Source organism: Cebus imitator, unplaced genomic scaffold (assembly GCF_001604975.1).
Source record: "Cebus imitator isolate Cc_AM_T3 unplaced genomic scaffold, Cebus_imitator-1.0 Scaffold358, whole genome shotgun sequence".
Classification (NCBI taxonomy): domain Eukaryota; kingdom Metazoa; phylum Chordata; class Mammalia; order Primates; family Cebidae; genus Cebus; species Cebus imitator.
In genome coordinates this window covers 1,144,022-1,163,913 of record NW_016107673.1, presented here as the reverse complement: position 1 = coordinate 1,163,913, position 19,892 = coordinate 1,144,022, and the positions used below count along the sequence as shown (strand labels likewise).

At 44.0% G+C, this 19,892-nt stretch overlaps 1 protein-coding gene across 1 annotated transcript in view; it reads left to right on the top strand.

Moving 5' to 3' along the window:
- Positions 1–19,892, top strand: part of CDKL1 (cyclin dependent kinase like 1) — a 57,488-nt gene that overhangs the window by 23,376 nt on the left and 14,220 nt on the right. The window contains exons 3-4 of the mRNA XM_037730787.1: positions 7,592–7,713; positions 17,369–17,441. Coding sequence (XP_037586715.1) covers positions 7,592–7,713; positions 17,369–17,441 — 195 coding nt within the window. The remainder of the gene's footprint in view (positions 1–7,591; positions 7,714–17,368; positions 17,442–19,892) is intronic.

Below are 19,892 nucleotides of genomic sequence, written 5' to 3'. Positions count from 1 at the left end.
TTTTTTTTGAGACGGAGTCTTGCTCTGTCTCCAGGCTGGAGTGCAGTGGTGCAATCTTGGCTCACTGCGATCTCTACTTCCTGGGTTCATGAGATTCCCCTGCCTCAGCCTCCCAAGTAGTTGGGACTACAGGTGTTCATCACCACACCTGGATAATTTTTTGTATTTTAGTAGAAACGAGGTTTCACCAGGTTGGCCAGGATGGTCTCGATCTCCTGACCTCATGATCTACCCACCTCAGCTTCCCAAAGTGCTGGGATTACAGGCATGAGCCATGACGTCCAGCTACCTTTGTGTCATTTTTAATACTTCGTTTTCCCTTGTCCCTCACCTCCAGCCCATCACCACATCCTGACCATTCTGTTAACAAAATACAGCTCAAGAGAATGCTTCTCACTGACTACCCTGCCTCTGCTCTCCTCCAGTCACCACAATCTCAGCTGGAAATAGCCACTTCATCCTTTTTGCCTCCTCCAAGCCATTCTGTATCCTGCTGCCATACTGAGCCTTTCAGAACTCCATGGTATCATATCACATCTTGCTGAAATTCCTTCCAGTGGCTTCCCATTGCATGAGGATAGTGTGAATTGCTTAGCATGGCCTGCAAGGCTCTGTAGAAGCTGCCTTCTGATTGGCTGGCTGGCCTTGATTCTACCAGCTTTAACCACCAGCCACACTGTCTCTCAGTTCCTGAAGTGTGTGACGGAACTTCTCTCCCGGCTCAGGGCCAGTAACTGCCTGGAAAGCTGCCACCTGTCCCTTTACCACCACCCCTGCCTTTGGTCTGGTCAAACCTTAGTCACCCTCTAGACTCAGTTCAAGGGTCACCTCCTTGGGGCCAGTTTCTCTGAGACTGCCTAATTTCTTAGATTATTTATGGCACTTCTTTGTTTAATGCCTGAGTCCGCTGTCTCGTTTACCAATGCCCGATTGAGAGAAGGTGCTTATATTAGTCAGGGTTCTCTAGAGGGACAGAACTAATAAGATAGATGTATACATGAAGGGGAGCTTATTAGGAGAACTGGTTGACATGATCACAAGATAAAGCCTCATAACAGGCCATCTGCAAGCTGAGGAGTGGGGAAGCCAGTCCAAGTCCCAAAACCTCAAAAGTAGGGAAGCCATCAGTGTAGCCTTCTATCTGTGGCCAAAGGCCAGAGAGCCTCTGGCAAACCACTGGTGTGAGTTCAAGATCCAAAAGCTGAAGAACTTGGAGTCTGATGTTGGAAGGCAAGAAGCATCCAGCACGGGAGGAAGATGACGGCTGGAAGACTCAGTGAGTCGAGTCCTTCCAACTTCTGCCTGCTTTATTCTAGCTGTGCTGGCAGCTGATTAGAGGGTGCCCACCCCGATTGAGGGTGGGTCTGTCTCTCCCAGCCCACTGACTCAAATGTTAATCTCCCTTGGCAACACCCTCACAGACACACCCAGGAACAATACTTGGCATCCTTCAATCCGATCAAGTTGGATCTCAATATTAACCATCACAGTACTCTAGAGATGTTCATTGACTACATGAACATAGCCAGACAGGGACTGGCTTCATAAGGGTGCTATGCCAGACCACGTATCTGCTGCTCTGGAGTGTTTTCAGGTCACCACCAATTGTCTATATGCTTCTTCAAGCTGCCATAATATGGTAAAAAGTACTGTCATACTCCTGGCCAAGGGGTAAATATGCATAATCCTTCTGGAAAGCAGAAGGGCCTTGGGACCTTTGGGTCTTGTCCTGGGGCAGCAGTGTTCTGATTATATCCAGTTACAGCCATAAAACTATATTACTGGGGCTCTAGAAGGTGCCCAGTTAACTTCAGGTCATTCTCAGTTAATGACTCATTAACTTGGTGGCTACTTCCTCAAAGAGATTTTCCCTGGACCACACCTCACCCTCAAAGCAAGTACTCTTTACCTCAATTTTTATAACATTTATCATGTCTGTAATTACTTCTCCAACATCTGTCTCCTTTCCTAGGTTCTAAGCCCCATGCAGGTAGGTACAGTGCTTGCTTTATTTGTCTTTATATACTTTGGGCTAACACTGTGCCATATGCACCTTAAGACATATAAATGAGCTGGGCGTGGTGGCACATGCCCGTAATCCCAGCTACTCGGGAGGCTGAGGTAGGAGAATCACTTGAACCCAGGAGGCGGAGGCTGTGGTGAGCTGAGATTGCACCAGTGCGCTCCTGGGTAACGAGTGAAAGAAACTACATCTCAAAAACAACAACATACACACACACATATATATATATATGTATAAATAGATAGATAGATAATTGTTGAATAAAATGAATAGCGAAAAATTGTTCTAAATATAGATTTAACCCAAAGGTAACTATATCAGTAATTAACCTTTATGGAGAGGTTAGTGTTGACCTGACACTGTTGGATATGCCTGTGTGTAACTGGCACTACAGCGCTTGCACTTCTTACTCTTACAGATGGAAAACCGAGGCCTAGACAACGTAACTAACTTGGTCCAACTGAGGCAACCAGCTAATAAGTTGTTTGTCAAAACCTTACTTATGATAGTGAAAACTTGGAAAGAACCTACCTTTTAAGAGACAGATTTATTATTATTAATTATTATTATTATTATTATTTTGAGACAGTTTTTCTCTGTTGCCCAGGCTGGAGTGCAGGGGCACAATCTGGGCTCACTGCAACCTCTGCCACCAGGCTTCAAGTGATTCTTATGCCTCAGCCTCCCAAGTAGATAGGATTACAGATGCGTGCCTCCACACCTGGCTAATTTTGGTACTTTTAGTAGAGGCAGAGTTTCATCTGTCTCTACTAAAGCCAGGCATCTGCCCGCCTTGGCCCCCCAAAGTGCTGGGATTACAGGCGTGAGCCACTGCACCTGGCTAAGAACTGTGGTTTTCTTTTTTTTTTTTTTTTTTTTGAGACGGAGTTTCGCTCTTGTTACCCAGGCTGGAGTGCAATGGCGCGATCTCGGCTCACCGCAACCTCCGCCTCCTGGGTTCAGGCAATTCTCCTGCCTAAGCCTCCTGAGTAGCTGGGATTACAGGCACGCGCCACCCTGCCCAGCTAATTTTTCGTATTTTTAGTAGAGACGGGGTTTCACCATGTTGACCAGGATGGTCTCGATCTCTTGACCTCGTGATCCACCCGCCTCGGCCTCCCACAGTGCTGGGATTACAGGCTTGAGCCACTGCGCCCGGCCAGAACTGTGGTTTTCAAAAGGTGTATAGTAACATAGCAAGATGGGTGCAATACAATACTTACTGGTCCCATTCAGAAAAATGGATATGGCTGTGACAATGTCCTGGCAGAGCGCTACCCCGTGTGTGGGTGCCAAGGTCATAGCGCTTGCAGTGCATACCAGCTGTGTCAAGGCGGGGCAGAGGAAGCTGAACAGAGAAAGTAACATCTGGAGGTGTGGGGGCGTGCTTTGCGGACAGGAAACTGTACACGTCCTGAAATCAGAAGGAGTCGGAGCCTTCTAGGAAGTGAGAGAAATTCAGTGGGTCCGGAAGGAAGCGGTAAGTGGCGAGGCTGGGAGGTAAGCAGAGGCCAAATGGCGAAGGCCTTTGGGGCCTGTCCTGGACAGCAGTGTCCTGTCGTGATCACCGTGGATTTGGACGTGGCAAGTGGGAGGCGCCAGCCTTGGCATCCATAGAAGTTCAGGGGATTTATTTGGGTATAATTGATGCATTTCTACTTTTGTTAAAAGAGCTGGCTGGGGATGTGAGGACTAAATATGCAATGTGGAAAATGGAAAGATTCTAAGATTCAAAGTCTTGGCCTCAGTGTCACATCCGGTCAAGGGAGCAAATAGTGTGAAAATGAAAGTAAAGCCGAAAGATGATTATTTTTCAGTCTGAAAGAAAACCTCTGCTCTCTGCTAATTGTGTCATAAAGGTAGTATTTAGTCCCTTTTAACTTGGTTGTTGGCTGTCTGTTTCAGATGTCTTAGTCAATGCAATTCAGAGGCTTAAGACAGTAGTCAGTTATAGCCTAGTATGTTTGGACAGTGTTAGTTCAGGCTAAGGGTTTTCAGGTATGATAACAAATGTGGCATTTTATAGCTTGGAGCGCCCTCAGTTCTGAGATCCAAAGGTGATTAATAAGCTGCTTGGTTTGAATGGTGATTGTGTCCCCTCCAAAATTCATGTTGAAACTTCACCCCCAATGCAACAGTATTAAGAGGTGTGGCCACTGGGAGGCAGAGCCCTCATGAATGGGATTTAGCACACTATTTTTTTTTTTTTTTTGAGATGGAGTCTCACTCTGTTGCCAGGCTGGAATGCAGTGGCGCAATCTTAGCTCACTGCAACCTCTACCTCCCGGGTTCAAGCGATTCTCCTGCCTCAGCCTCCTGAGTAGCTGGGACTCTAGGTGTGCACCACCATGCCCAGCTAATTTTTGTCTTTTTGGTAGAGATGGGTTTCACCATGTTGGCCAGGATGCCCTTGATATCTTGACCTCGTGATCCACCCACTTCTGCCTCCCAAAGTGCTGGGACTACAGGCGTGAACCACTGCGCCCGGCCAGGCGTTAGCACCCTTGTAAAGAGCTCAAGGTTGAGGCGGGTGCTCCTTTGCCCTTCTGCCTTTTGTCATGTGAGGACACAGCAACAAGGTGCCATTTTGGAAGCAGACAACAGCCCTCAGCAGACATCAATGCCAGCACCTTGATCTTGGATTTCCCAGCATGCAGAACTGTAAGAAAAAAATTCTGTTCTTTATAAATTAGTCTTAGGTATTTTGTTATAGTAGCACAAATGGACTAAGACATGGGCTTTAGAAATACCTTGAATGTTTCATACTTGTTCATCAAGTATGATATCTGGAGCAGGTATTTCACATCTTGAAAATACAGAGGGATTTTACGGAGAAAATGAGAAAAGAAAAAAGAGCTGTCTTCTTTAGCATCTCCCGTGCTGGGTGCTTTTATTGTCACTGCCCATGCAAATGCACTACAGCATGCAGTTGAAGAATTTCGATTTTCCTCCTGCTTGTTAGCACTTCTGGAATACCTGCTTGCCTGTGATTAATACCTCTGGATACACATTGAATCACCTGGGGAATGTCAGCGAAACAAAACAAAACTAAACAGATGCCTGGCTCATTCCTACAACCAAAAGAATTGAAAGTAGAGTCTCAAACATATTTGTACATTCATGCTCATGGCAGCATTATTCACGATAGCTAAAAGGTGGAAGCAAGCCATATCCATAGATCAAAAGAGGAATGGAGAAACAAAATGTGGTATATTCATACAGTGGGATATTATTCATGCTCCACCTTGCTACCATCTGGGTGGCCCTTGAGGACATAAAGTGAAATAAGCCAGTGTCACACACACACACACACACACTCTCTCTCTCTCTCTCTCTCTCTCTCTCTCTCTCTCTCTCTCTCCATATATATATATATATATATCATTCCACCTGTAGGAGGTACCTAGTCAAAATCAGGGAAAATGGAGGCTGGGTGTGGTGGTTCAAACCTATAATCCCAGCAGTTTCGGAGGCCGAGGCAGGTGCTCAAGACCAGTCTGGCCAACATGGCGAAACCCCACCTCTACTCAAAGTACAAACATTTGCTGGGTGTGGTGGCGTGCACCTGTAGTCGCAGCTATTTGGGCAGCTGAAGCCAGAGAATTGCTTGAACCCGGGAGGCAAAGGTTGTAGTGAGCTGAGATCTCCCCACTGCACTGCAGCCTGGGCCACAGAGTGAAACTCCATCTCAAAAAATAAAAAGTGGAATGGTGGTTGGCAGGGACTGGCGGGAGGAAGGAATGGGGAGTTAATGTGTAAATGGGCGTAGAATTTCAGTTTTGCAAGTGAAAAGAGTTCTGGAGATAGGTGGTGGTGATGGCTGCACAATAATAGGAATTTACTTAATACCACTTAGTACCCATGAGCTTAATACCACGGAGCTGTACACTTAAAATGATTAGGATGATACATTTTGTGTTATATGCATTTTACCACAATTCTAAAAATCAGAGGGGAAGTTAATGTGATAAAGCAACACTTGGCCACGTGCGGTGGCTCACGCCTGTAATCTCAGCACTTTTGGAGGCCGAGGTGGGTGGATCACCTGAGGTCAGGAGTTCGAAACCAGCCTGGCCAACATGGTGAAACCCTGTCTCTACTAAAAATACAAAAAATTAGCCGGGCGTGGTGGCGCATGCCTGTAATCCCAGCTACTGCGAAGGCTGACGCAGGAGAATTGCTTGAACCAGGGAGACAGAGGTCGCAATGAGTTGAGATTGTGCCATTGCACTCCAGCCTGGACAGCAAGGGTGAAACACATCGCAAAAAAAAAAAGCAACACCTAATTGTAAAATTCTTATGGAAAATTATCTGGTGGCACTATCAAAAAATATTTGGAAACATAGGAGCAGCGTGCCAACTGCTAAATCGTGTAAGGGTAGGTAAAATGGACTCTAGTCGTGATCTGATAAGTCAGTGGAACAAGAATGGGCACCGCAGAAGGGACTCCATGATTGATGTGTTCTCCTGTGACTTTTTTTTTCTTAGTGTAAGTCTCTTATTTTCTTTTGCCGAAAAAAAGAGAGCAGTGCCTAGTTGTAGTGTTTCTGATAGGATTATGTCCAGAAAGGGCCAGGAAGCTAGGTATAAGATTCATCTCTGCCAAAGCTAGCATTCATTCCTGGGCTTTTTTTTTTTTTTTCCTAGACACACATTTTCAGGTACATCAAATTGGAGAGTAAATAATAATGGAATGCCTGTTATGCATAGGGCCTGGTGCTAGAAGTACAAAAACACCATTTTGATCAACAAAAGAACATAGACCCTGATGCCGTCGTTCACATATTCTATTGAATTTATCATATCTATTGATACCAGAGGACATTAAGCAATTAACTGAACAATAATTACTAAGTAAGGATTACATATTATTTATTAATTACTTAGTAATTGTGAGAGAGTCATACTTCAGGGGGGCTTTTAGACATACAAGACACTGAACCAGTTTGAGTAGATCAATGGAAACCCTAGGAAGGGGCATTTGATCTGAACCTTGAAAGCTGAGTTTTATTAACATCTCCTCTCCCTCTTCATTCTTTTTGTTTTCCAGCCTTCTTGTACCTCTTTGCCCTCACCAACCACCTGGGTTATAATCATCTTTCACTTACAAGCTACTGACAAATAGCTTGTCAAGGGTGGTGAGTCGGCCAGCGCTTTGAGAGGCTGAGGCTTGCAGATCATTTGAGGTCCGGAGTTTGAGATCAGCCCGGCCAACATGGTGGAAACCTGTCTCTACTTAAAAAAAAATACAAAAACTTAGCTGGGTGTGGTGGTGGCACCTGTAACCCCAGTTTCTCAAGAAGCTGAGGCAGGAGTATTGCTTGAAACTGGCAGGCGAAGGTTGCAGTGAGCCTAGATTGTGCCACTGTACCCCAGCCTGGGCGACAGAGCAAAACTCTGTCTCAAAAAAAAAAAAAAAAAAGGTCGTGAGATGATACTGTTTACAGCCTCCTTCAATCCAATAATGAAACTCCTAAAGGATAAACAGCTTACTTTTTGTTGGATCAAGATTAGAGAAAGCTGTCTTTCTCAAGTCAAATTTAGTACTTTACTTTTTTGTGTTTTCAGCAACTCAAGCATCCCAACCTTGTCAACCTCCTGGAAGTCTTCAGGAGGAAACGGAGGCTTCACCTCGTGTTTGAATATTGTGACCACACAGTTCTCCATGAGTTGGACAGATACCAAAGAGGGTGAGTGATCCATCCCTTACAAACAAAACTAAAACACACTGGGATTTGTGAGCAAAAAGGAGCAATGACTCATTTTAAGACCAGGTAAGAACAGCCGGTGTTTGTACAACATACTCTGCTGCCGAGGTGGACTGAGAAAAAATTACCAAAAATGTTACAAAAGAGATCATAGTCATTTTAATGAAGAAACCAACAGAAGCATCGTTAGATTGAACCTGATTTCTTTGGTACGCCATTTCTGCATAGAAGAGATCTCAGTCTCTAAGAAAAGGAAGGATGTTAGTTAGTCCTTGCCTGACTAGGGAGGTAGAAGCGCTTGGAGATTGAAAGGAAGGGTCCAAAGGCAATGGCTACTAGGTAATTTGAGACTAAAACAAACGTGATTTCATCGGAAGCAATCTGGGTGTCTCATCTGCTGTATTACTCAGGATTTCTTTGCTTTCAAGTGACAAAAACCCAACTGAAGCAAGCGTAGGTGAAAAAAAAATGTGTTGCGGCTGTAACTGGGAAGGGTGGGAGTGACTCCGGGGTCTCAGCTGATCTTACCACGCATCCCGCCCTAGCATATGCAGCATCTTTGTGTGCCCTGGAAGAAGGCTTGGTGAGCAGACAGAGCCTTTGTCTGAAAAAAGAAAAAAGGAGGAGAGGGTCCCTTCCTGCAGTTGAGGACAGCCTCTTGCAGGGTGAGCAGACTGGATTCTAGCTCCCAACCACTCCTTAGCTGGGTGTTTTCAGGCAGGGCAACACAGGTGGTGGCTGTTCTTTCTCTCACTCTCCCCCAGCCCTGATTCTTCTTCATTGTGCCTTGCAAATAAGCTTCCTTATATGGTGGATTTGGGAGGATATGTGGGTGGCAGAGGATGGAAGGAGTTTGGAAGGGAAAAGTACAAAATAAAAAGCATGGCCACAGACTTATATCAACCTATATAACTGCTCTAGAAGAAAAAGGTAGCACATGCACATTAAGTCCAGTGGAACTCCAATTGGCTCAGCTCAGGTGATGCAAGTATACCTGGAGCCAATTATTGTGGCTGGAGGAAGAGGGTGGAATGATTAGCAGGTCCTGGGAGATATTATTCAAAGAAGGCTTCATGGTGGAGGTGGCCTTGGAGTTGAAAGGGGAGGAGACTTGAGAGAAGTTGACCAGGGATGAAAAATATCCCATCCTTTCCTTTTTCGGCTCTGTTCCTGGGAGCCCAACTGGCTGGGGACGATATGAAGAGTGGATTATAGATCAGAGCTGTGGAATGGTGTCCCATCCCATGGAATGCGAATGGCTCACATTCACACTTCAGTGGCTGGAGGCTGAGGCTCCTCCAACACCTCTTTCAAGTCTTTGCCAATTGTTTGCTCTGCCTTGTGGTGATGGTTGTATATGATCTGCTGTGACCTCCAGGCTTGTGGCTTGTGGTTTGTTAGTGACCATAGCACAGACTCTTCATGTTTCGGAATGTTAATTTACATAGCCAGAGAGCCAAGAGGACAGACACCTCCCTTCAGAAAGTCATCGATACAGAGAAATTATGTTTTCAAAGGAGAAAACATTCATATGTTGATATTTGATCTTTTGATGGCTTGCAAGTGACACTTCAATTAAACTTATTAACATGGGCCGGGCACGGTGGCTCAAACCTGTAATCCCAGCACTGTAGGAGGCCGAGGCGGGTGGATCACGAAGTCAAGAGATTGAGACCATCCTGGTCAACATGGTGAAACCCCATCTCTACTAAAAATACAAAAAATTAGCTGGGCATGGTTGCGCGTGCCTGTAATCCCAGCTACTCAGGAAGCTGAGGCAGGAGAATTGCCTGAACCCGGGAGGCGGAGGTTGCGGTGAGCCGAGATCGCGCCATTGCACTCCAGCCTGGGTAACAAGAGCAAAACTCCGTCTCAAAAAAAAAAAAAAAAAACTTATTAATATAAGGTACTCATGGCTGTGTGGTACCAAAGAGATGTATTTGATTAATCATATTAAGTGTCTTGGGAACGCTGATTTGTAGGAGTCAAAAGCCATGAAGTTCAGCTCTTTATTTGGTATACAGTTTGAGCAGAAGAAAAAGGGCAATTACAGTTTTTAAAGCAGATTTTTAAAAACTCCATTGGCTGAAATAGGTTATATGTTCCAGGAAATAGAAAATGCTTTAATATGGGAGTGAGAGAAAACAGAAAAACCTGTAGATTACAAACCCGTAGATTGTGGTTAATTACAAGAAACATCGTTTCCAAATGGTAAAATGCTATGGTTTGCCAAATATAGGATTTACTTAAGGAATACTATTAAATATGCATGTTTGAAAAATAAGATATATTCTTAACCAGATTATATCCATTTATTTTGAAGGTTGAAGATTTTTTGTTTGCTTGTTTTAAAAATAAGCCACTTTTGATCATACTGAATAATCATTACTTCTCCAATCTATTTTATTTTATTTTTTGAGACAGAGTCTCGCTCTGTTGTCCAGGCTGGGGTACAGTGGCACAATCTCCATTCACTGCAACTTCTGCCTCCTGGGTTCAAATGATTCCCCTGCCTCAGCCTCCCAAGTAGCTGGGAATACAAACATCTGCCACCACACCTGACTAATTTTTATATTTTTAGTAGAGATGGAGTTTCACCATGTTGGCCAGGCTGGTTTCAAACTCCTGACCTCAAGTGATTCACCCGACTCGGCCTCCCAAAGTGCTGGGATTACAGATGTGAGCCACCTCACTCGACCTTGAATCTACTTTAAATGCAATTTCAAATTTTTGCTTGTCATCATTAAGGAGTAAATGTTAAACTGTATCAACCAAAGATTTTGAAATTCATATGAAAACTTTTTAAAATTTAATTTGATTTAATTTAATTTTACATTCTGGGATACATATGCAGGACATGCAGGTTTGTTACATATGTAAACGTGTGCCATGGTGGTTTGCTGCACCTATCAACCCATCACCTAGGTATTAAGCACTGCATGCATTAGCCATTTATCCTGATGCTCTCCCTCCCACCAGCCCCCAGCAGGCCCCAGTGTGTGATGTTCCCCTCCCTGTGTCATGTGTTCTCATTGTTCAGCTCTTACTTATAAGTGAGAACTTGTGGTGTTTGGTTTTCTGTTCCTGCATTAGATTGCTGAGGATAATGGCTTCGATCTATCCATGTCCCTGCAAAGGACATAATCGCATTCCTTTTTGTGGCTGCATAGTATTCCATGGTGTATATGCACCACATTTTCTTTATCCAGTCTGTCATCATATGAAAACTTTTTTTTTCTGCCAATATTTATTCCTTATTTCTCTTATGTTTATTAGCAATGAGAAGAATGTCAGTGGATATACCCGGGACTAGTAAAGTTGCTTTCCTCAGGGGAATCTAGTTTCTGATTACAATCAGAATGATTTTAATGTTTTATTATTTGGAGTGATAATTGCTATTGGTATTGGTAAATGGTATTTAATTCTTTTAGTTCTAGGAAATATTTTTTTAATTGCATTTTCGGTTTTGGGGTACATGTGAAGAGCATGCAAGATTGTTGCCAATCACATGGCAGTGTGATGTGCTTCCTTCCTCCCCATCACCTATATCTGGCATTTCTCCCCATGCTATCTCTCCCCAACTCCTCACCCTCCGCTGTCCCTCCCCTATTTCCCCCTGACAGACCCCAGTGTGTGATGCTCCCCTCCCTGTGTCCAGTAAACTACAAAATCCCAAGAGAAAGATCTGGGCCTTCTTCACCTGTGTATTCTCAGTGTCTTCTAGCTGCATATTTGGCACTAGGTACATACCCAGTACTTGTAGAATGACTGAATTAGCAGATCAATAAATTGATAGTTACAAAATGATTTTAAAGAAGGATAATCATACAATGTTTGGATTTTCATTTTAAAACAGTTACTTTGATTTAAAATTTTTGTAGAGATAGAGTCTTGTAGTGTTGCCCAGGCCAGTCTCAAACTCCTGATTCAAGTAATTCTCCTGCCTTGGCTTCCCAGAACACTGGGATTATAGACATGAGCCACTATGCCTGACCTAGGGAAGATGTTCTTAAAATTGCATGTGCTAGCAAGGCTAGGAAACTCATTCTACCTTAAGACATTTGTTTCCACGTTGGTGATAATGGCTGTGGCTGAGCTCTAGGGTAGAATGGGAAAGGGCTACAACAGGCAGGAAGAGAAGGGGCTCAATTATTTCTCATTCTTTATTGCTTTTTTTTTTGGCGGGGGGCGGGGGTGGGGATGGAGTTCTGCTCTTGTTGCCCAGGCTGGAGTTCAGTGGTGCAGTCTGATGCCCCTCTATTTTCTGCTCTCTTATGAAGTCCTGTTTCTTCTTCCAGTAGGAAGCTTCGCTTTGTGCTGTTTTTGATTATGAAACTCATGAGTGGGCCTTGATTTTCATCCATTATCCTGGCACTTGCTGGGCCTTTCCTGCCTCAGAAAAAAAGTTTGAATTGTTTTGCTATTGACTTCCTGTTCATTGTTTTATGTATTTTCTTTTTCTTGATCCTCTATTATTTGGGTGTGGACTCTTGGACTGGTCCTCTCCTTTTCTTATAGTATCCTTTTCTTATTTCATAGATAGAAAAACAGCGTTTCTTTTCTCTCTGAGGATATTGATGGTATTTAAATACATATATACACTTTATTTTTATTTTACTTTAGGTGTATACTATATCCAGCATTTCTCCCTATGTTATCCCTCCCCACCCTCTCCAATCCCCGCTGTTCCTCCCGTACCCCCTCCAGCTGCCCCCAGTGTGTGATGCTCCTCTCCCTGAGTCCACGTGAACATTTTCTCTTCACCCTCCATAATTTCTGTTACTTTTAAGTTGCTTTTTTTCTGTTTGTTCTGGTCTTCCACTTTCTGATTAGAGGCTTTTCTTGGACATTATGTAATCTCTGTTGTGTGCTCAGTTAAGAATAAGAAACTATTGGAACCTCTGAGCTTCACTATGGTTTTCTAGCTGGGCCATTTGCTGGGAGAACCTCAGTGTCAGAATCTTCAGATCTTTCCCCCGAGCTCCCAAAAAAAGTCTTTGAATAGTTTACCTGGAGAGTGAAGTTGGCCTGCTGGGTTTCTCAGAGTCTGGTGAAGGAAGAGGGTTGGGGACTCCTAGCACTCCGCATTTTGTATGTGTACAGTCCTTTAATTACCTGTTTTAAAACAGTATCCACAATCCCATGTATGCCAAGTGTCCTCTGCTTTATCCTCTCCAGAAACAAAGCTCCAGCCTTCTGCCAGGTGGCGGAAAGAGTGTTTCTTATGGGCAAATAATAAAGGAGGGGATCTAGGGAGTTAATTATTTCCTAAACAGACTTTCCCACACTTCTTAGCTCCGTAGAGATCTTGGCTGCTACTTCCTGAGCCTCTTGAGGATTCTTTCGGGATAAATTAGTTGGTTCTCCCCCTTCCCTCTCCTGGCTTAGAGTTTTGCTTTCGAGGATTGTTAAGTTAATTAATTGTCATTGTTAAGTTAATTATGTTTCCTTCAGTTGCTTTCTGGATTCCTTCTCCTGTCCTCTCTGACCTTGTGAGGGTTTGTCTTTAGAAGTCTTCAGCATAGTTCTAGTCAGGTTTCGGGAGGGAATGAAATTTGCTGGGCTTGTTCAATCCATCATCTTAACGCAGAAGTCCTTTGAAGCACTTTGGTCAGTTGGTTCTGTGACACCATATTCTCCTGAGTGTTGACTTATTCACTTGATGCTCTCAACTCATGTGCCCCTTTGGGGCCCCCTTCCTCTTTTTGTTGTCTCTGTGGTGAAGGGTCTCGCAGCTTCCTTCCGAGCTCCTCTTTAGCTGGATTCACTCCTTAATTGGCTTCGTTTGGTCCTACGCCCCAAATACCAACGGTATGCTGTGCTTCTCAAACTTACCTTTCCAGCCTGACCATCCTTCTGAATTTAGAATCGCTGACTCAGAGTCTTCCCTGGGGTGTCCAGTAAGTATTCCCTTCCCCAAGCCAGTTTCTCCTCCATTGTTCTCTGGGGTAAAGGTCCCATCATGTACCAGTTATTCTAGCTAACAATGGGATGTCATTCCTTGATTCTTCTCTCTCCCTCACATCGAATCTCTCAGAAAATCCTAGAAGTGCTGTTTTAAAAATACAGCCCAAATCTGGCCACTTCTCACCACCTTAACCACCATTTTAGATGTTCCCTTAACCACAGCAGCTTCCTGGGCTACCCTAGATCCACCACTTCCAGCACAGCACTCTCATGCCCTCTCTCTTTCGCTCGCTCTCTCTCAGTCCAGCACCACAGAATGTATTCTATCTATTCTCCCCACCTTTTTTTTTTTTTTTAAAGATGGGGTTTCACCATGTTGGCCAGGCTGGTTTTGAACTCCTGACCTCAGGTGATCCACCCATCTCAGCCTCCCAAAGTGCTAGGGTTACAGGTGTGAGCCACGACGCCCAGCTTTTTTCCCCCCTTTTTTATAGTTTTAACTCTTTTCTCCAACAGAGAAAACCTGGCCCCTCTTATTATCTGAGTGTTTCAGCTAAAAGGAATCTCAGAGTCAGAGGCCTCTGCATTTCAGAGACAAAACTGAGTAAAGAAGTGAGGTGAGTAGCCTATTCAAGATGACACGAGGTAGTTTGTATAGAATTTTTACATTTGAGAATTTTGTAATTCTGGAGATTAAATGTGCTGGGGATTAAAGAAGCAATAATGATATGTGACTATAATTTACTTTTTTTTTTTTTTTTTTTTTTTTTTTTTTGAGACAGAGTCTCACTCGGTCGCCCAGGCTGGAGTGCAGTGGTGTGATCTTGGCTCACTGCAACCTTCACCTCCTGGGTTCAAGAGATTCTTCTGCCTCAGCCTTCCAAGTAGCTGGGACTACAGGTGCCTGCCACTACGCCCAGCCAATTTTTTTGTATTTTTAGTAGACATGGGGTTTCAATGTGTTAGCCAGGATGGTCTTGATCTCCTGACCTCGTGATCCACCCGTCTTGGCCTCCCAAAGTGTTGGGATTACAGGCGTGAGCCACTGCGCCCGGCCTACTTTTATATGCTCCTTTTATATAATTTATTTGTGGAAATGTTTGTAGGAACTAAAGTTGCCTGCCACTATATCACTATAAGTAATCCTATATTAATACTTAATTTACAGGCCAGGCATGGTGGCTCATGCCTGTAATCCCAGCACTTTGGGAGGCCAAGATGGGTGGATCGCTTGAGGTCAGGGGTTCATGACCAGCCTGGCCAACATGGTAAAACTCCATCTCTACTAAAAATATGAAAATTAGCCAGGCATGATGGCAAATGCCTGTAATCCCAGCTACTCAGGAGGCTGAGGCAGGAGAATCACTTGAACCTGGGAGGCAGAGGTTGCAGTGAGCTGAGATCATACCATTGCACTCCAGCCTGGGCAACAGAGCAAGACTCTGTCTCAAAAAAAAAAAATACTCAAATTTATTCAATAGTCAAAAATATATTCCACTTTTCTGGATGAAATGTAGAGGTTACGGGGAAGGCTGAGGCAGGAGGATCCCTTAAGTTCAGGAGTCCGAGTTTCAGTGAGCTGTGATAACACCACTGCCTCCAGCCTGGGCAGCAGAGCCAGCCCCTGTCTCTAAAAAAGTAACAAGTGGAGGCTGGGGAAAAGCATTTCCCCCAATGTATCATCTTAGTTGCATTTTTCTAAGCCTTTTTTCTTGACAGTGACTTTTTCCAGTGGCTGTGCCTATATTCCACTCACACAAGGAAAAGGGAATTTGGAGAGAAGCAAATGCAAGCCCAGGGACAGAGCCCCGGTCCAGCAATGTCCAACCATCCTTCCTGGAAGTGACCTCTTCCTTTCCTTCCTGTGATCCCACTCTCTGTTCAAGTGCCCTCTGATCTGCTTGAAAGGATTTCCTGAACGTCTGGCCTGTGACAACAGTGGCCTTGTAGCCTCTCTCAGAGGTTAAAAGTGACTTCTTGTGGTCCCCTTAACACAGCCTACTCAAGAGTTTTCTCCTGAATTACTTATTAGTTTTGGCTGACCAGAGCAACATTGTTGAATGTTTGATTTATCAAAACAGTAAGTCCAGCCAGTGGGTTGGGGTCTCAAAAATAAATGCACGCTCTCTGTGGTTCATTTCTTTCACTCCCTGCCTTGGTTTGTTGTTGTTGTTGTTGTTTTAAATGCTCCCAGGTGAGGTGCCTCTTTCTAATTCACACAAAGTACCTGCTGGGACTACTGGTTGCCCTGGTAACATAAGATTTGAGTCGGGGAGGAAGCACTGGGAGCAGTGGCTTGGAGCTGAGCTGGTGTGATGGAGGAGAGGGTAGAAAGATGTAAGTAGGGTACATCTGGCTGCCATGGCAGCAGGGAAAAGAACCAGGATGCCTCGGGTTTTTACATTATTACTAACATTTGTCACATGGTTTGCAATGTAAAGCCCTTCACTATAATCAGTAAAGTCTTCATTATCTAAACAAACAAACAACAGCAATGCTGCTCTGAGATACCATGTGCCCACACATGGAAGATGAGTCCTGCTTCAAAGCCATCGGTTTGGGGCAACTTGAAAAAATAAACAGCGTCTTTTGTGCTGAATAGTAACTAACTTTCCATCAACAAACAATTCCTTGTAGAAATGGAGCTCAAAGTTACCAGGCAGTTTCCCAGTGGTTGTAAATACTTGTTGAAATCCCTGGAGGTTTTCATGCCTTTACCTATAGAAGTAGATGTTTGCATATGAAAAAAAGCTCATCATCACTGGTCATTAGAGAAATGCAAATCAAAACCACAGTGAGATACCGTCTCACGCCAGTTAGAATGGTGATCATTAGAAAGTTGGGAAACATGTTGTAGAGGATGTGGAGAAATAGGAACACTTTTACACTGTTGGTGGGAGTGTAAATTAGTTCAATCATTGTGGAAGACAATGTGGCGATTCCTCAATGATCTAGAACCAAAAATACCATTTGACCCAGCAATCCCATTACTGGGTATATACCCAAAGGATTATAAGTCATTCTCCTATAAAGGCACATGCACATGTATGTTTACTGTGGTACTGTTCACAATAGCAAAGACTTGGAACCAACCTAAACGCCCATCAATGATAGACTGGATAAAGAAAATATGGCACATATACACCATGGAATACTATGCAGCTATAAAAAAGGATGAGTTCATGACCTTTGCAGGGACATGGATGAAACTGGAAACCACCATTTTCAGCAAACTAACACAGGAACAGAAAACCAGACACCGCATGTTCTCATATGTGGGAGTTGAACAATGAGAACACATGGACACAGGGAGGGGAGCATCACACACCAGGGTCTGTCAGAGGGCTGGGGGCTAGGGGTGGGATAGCATCAGGAGAAACACCTAATGTAGATGACGGTTTGATGGGTGCAGCAAACCACCATGGCACATGTATACCTATGTAACAAATCTGCACCTTCTACATATGTATCCCAGAACTCAAAGTATAATAATAATAATTTAAAAAGTAGATGTTTGCATCTTTGTTAACCTGTTGTCCCTAGAATTCAACGGTGTGCTGGTCACACATTTTAACATTTTGGATTCATGGAATGATTGATGCATAAGATGACTATGTGTCACCTAGGGTTTTTTCACTACTAAAGCCTATCTTGGTTAACTTTTTCTTTTCCTCAGCTGAATTCCATGGCTACACTAAAGAATGTGTTTGTGCTTCTTTATTTTTATTAGGGTACCAGAACATCTCGTGAAGAGCATAACTTGGCAGACCTTGCAAGCTGTAAATTTTTGCCATAAACACAATGTAAGTCCCATGGTCTCTTTTGAAAAGTGAGAAGGCTCCCCTTAAGCTGAGGTGGAGCCTTGTACAAAGTTTATATCACACTTTTATGGGTAAAAATTTTTACCCAAATCTTCATAAGCCTGGTTGGGTAAATAGAGGCTAAAACTGCCAACCTAGGTATTCCTTCTTGCTTAGGTTATATAAAACATGCATTTTTATGATTTTAAGAAAATAGTGCCAGGCATGGTGGCTCCTGGATGTAATCCCAGCCCTTTGGGAGGCCAAGGTAGGCAGATCGCTTGGACCCAGGAGTTCGAGACCAGCTTGGACAACATGGCAAAATCCTGTCTCTACAAAAAATTTAAAAAGTTAACTGAGTGTGGTGGTGTGTGCCTATGGTCCCAGCTACTCAGGAGGCTGAGGCAGGAAGATCGCTTGGGCTGGGGAGGTCGAGGCTGCAGTGAGTCAAGATCATGGCACTGCATTCCAGCCTGGATGACAGAATGAGACCCTGTCTCAAAAAACAAGCCTACAAAAAAAAAAAAAAAAAACCCAAAAAATTAGTCATACATTTATACTGATTAGAAACCACTCAGATTTAAGGCAGAACCCCATTCACTTGGAGTCTATATGGTCTTGTACTCCCAAAAGTCTGTGAAATTAGGGGAAACCCCAGGTGACTCATGTCTGCTTAGCTGCAATATGTCAATTGCAGGAGGCGGAGCCCCAAGCGCTGTGCAAAGTACTAGTGTCTGCTTTGGTGAGTTATGAGTGTTGAGTCTGGATCCAGTGAAAGCCTGTGACACTCCTGGCCATAGCTGGCTGGCAGAGGCAGAGTAGACTATTGCCCAGGTGACATGGCTTCACAGATGCCGGGAAGCCTGATGCTCCATCCAGCGCAACACTGTCCACTGCCTGCGCATAGAAACCAGATTCCAATGTTAGAGCTTCGTTTTGGCCATGAGTGCAATTTCACTGCAATATTTTATCCTACCCAACTGCCAGGGTCAATTTAGGTGGTAGGGCTAAATCTCCTTCTTTATGTTGTTTCAAATGATTTTTCCTGATGCTGTATTCCCGGAAGGAGGAAGTATGAGAGTAGACAGCACTTCTCCCTGCGGAGCCTCCAGCTAGCTAAAGGCTATAATCGTTGTCATACACAGGGGAGAGTGGACACCCATATTGTTAATTACTGTGACTCAGCACTCTCTTGAGAGCAGGCTTTAGGATGGGAGAACAAGAGAGACTGCACTGAGATCCTGGTAGGGCAGATCTGGGACGATAAAAACAAATAGAATGCATACCACAGTTCCCTGGAGAGTCTCAGATGCTCTGTTTGGCTCCGTGTGCTGATGGGGGTGGGTGCAGAAACTTGTAAAGAATTCCCGGAACAGAATTGGAGCACATACTTGCTTGCAAGAACTTCTGACCATATGTCATCATGATATTCATGGTGTACCCATTTATAGCAATATGTGAAGCCAGTGGTAAAAGAACAGAAATCTCAGGGATGTTAATTGCAAAGAACCAGATAGATTGTAATAAAATCCCAAAATTATTTCACCCCCAAATTTTCCAGAATACTAAATACCCATGGGGAAACACTGACACTGATCCCTCACCCTGAAGATCCTCTGGAGTGAGAACTGGTCATGCCCAAGAAGAGCCCAAGTCCTCTCCAGATTCTTAAGAATAACTCCAGGGTTTCAGGCTGCAGGATGATCTCCCATTCTCCTCCTGAGAGGAAAACACTTGGGAAAGAGGAAGATTATTAGGGATCCTGAGCAGTATTTTGACCCAACTGTAAAAAAAAAAATGTAATTGTTAATTAGGTTGTTGATTTATTCTTTGCCAAAAAGATTGTCATTTAATGAGAAAATCATGTGAAGTTTCTCAAACGTTCTTCTATCACCCTGTCAAAGAATGTTGGCTGTGTGCTGGAAACCACGGGTGATTTGAGTCTAAACGATAGAGCGGGGCCACATCCTGAGGGGTGGCTGCAGCTTTCAGAGCACTTGTGTGTGGGACAGAGCTGACATCTAGCGACTCTCCCCATAGGGTGAGGGCTGCTGCCTACTCTTGTTTATCTTGTCGGGGTGAATGTCAGAGCTGGAAGGGAGATCTCTTGGCAAGCTGTGGTTGACGCCCTTCTCTTCCCAGCTTATCTCAGCAGGCCCAGGGCTTGTCCTGTTTACGAGGCCAGCTGTGTTCTGTTAGCAGTTAAATGACTGAATTGTGAATTCTGCTTAGGCACCAATTTGCAGCTCCTGCAGTGGTGATGCCGGCCTCACCAGGAGCCTTTCAACATTTTCCCTTTCACCTAGAATTGTCAGATTAAATACAGGACTCCCAGTTAAATTTGAATTTCAGATAAACAAGCGTAACTTTTTAGTATAAGTACATCCCGAAGTGCTTCATGGGACGTATTATACTAAAATAATTATTTGCTGTCAGGCCGGGCGCGGTGGCTCA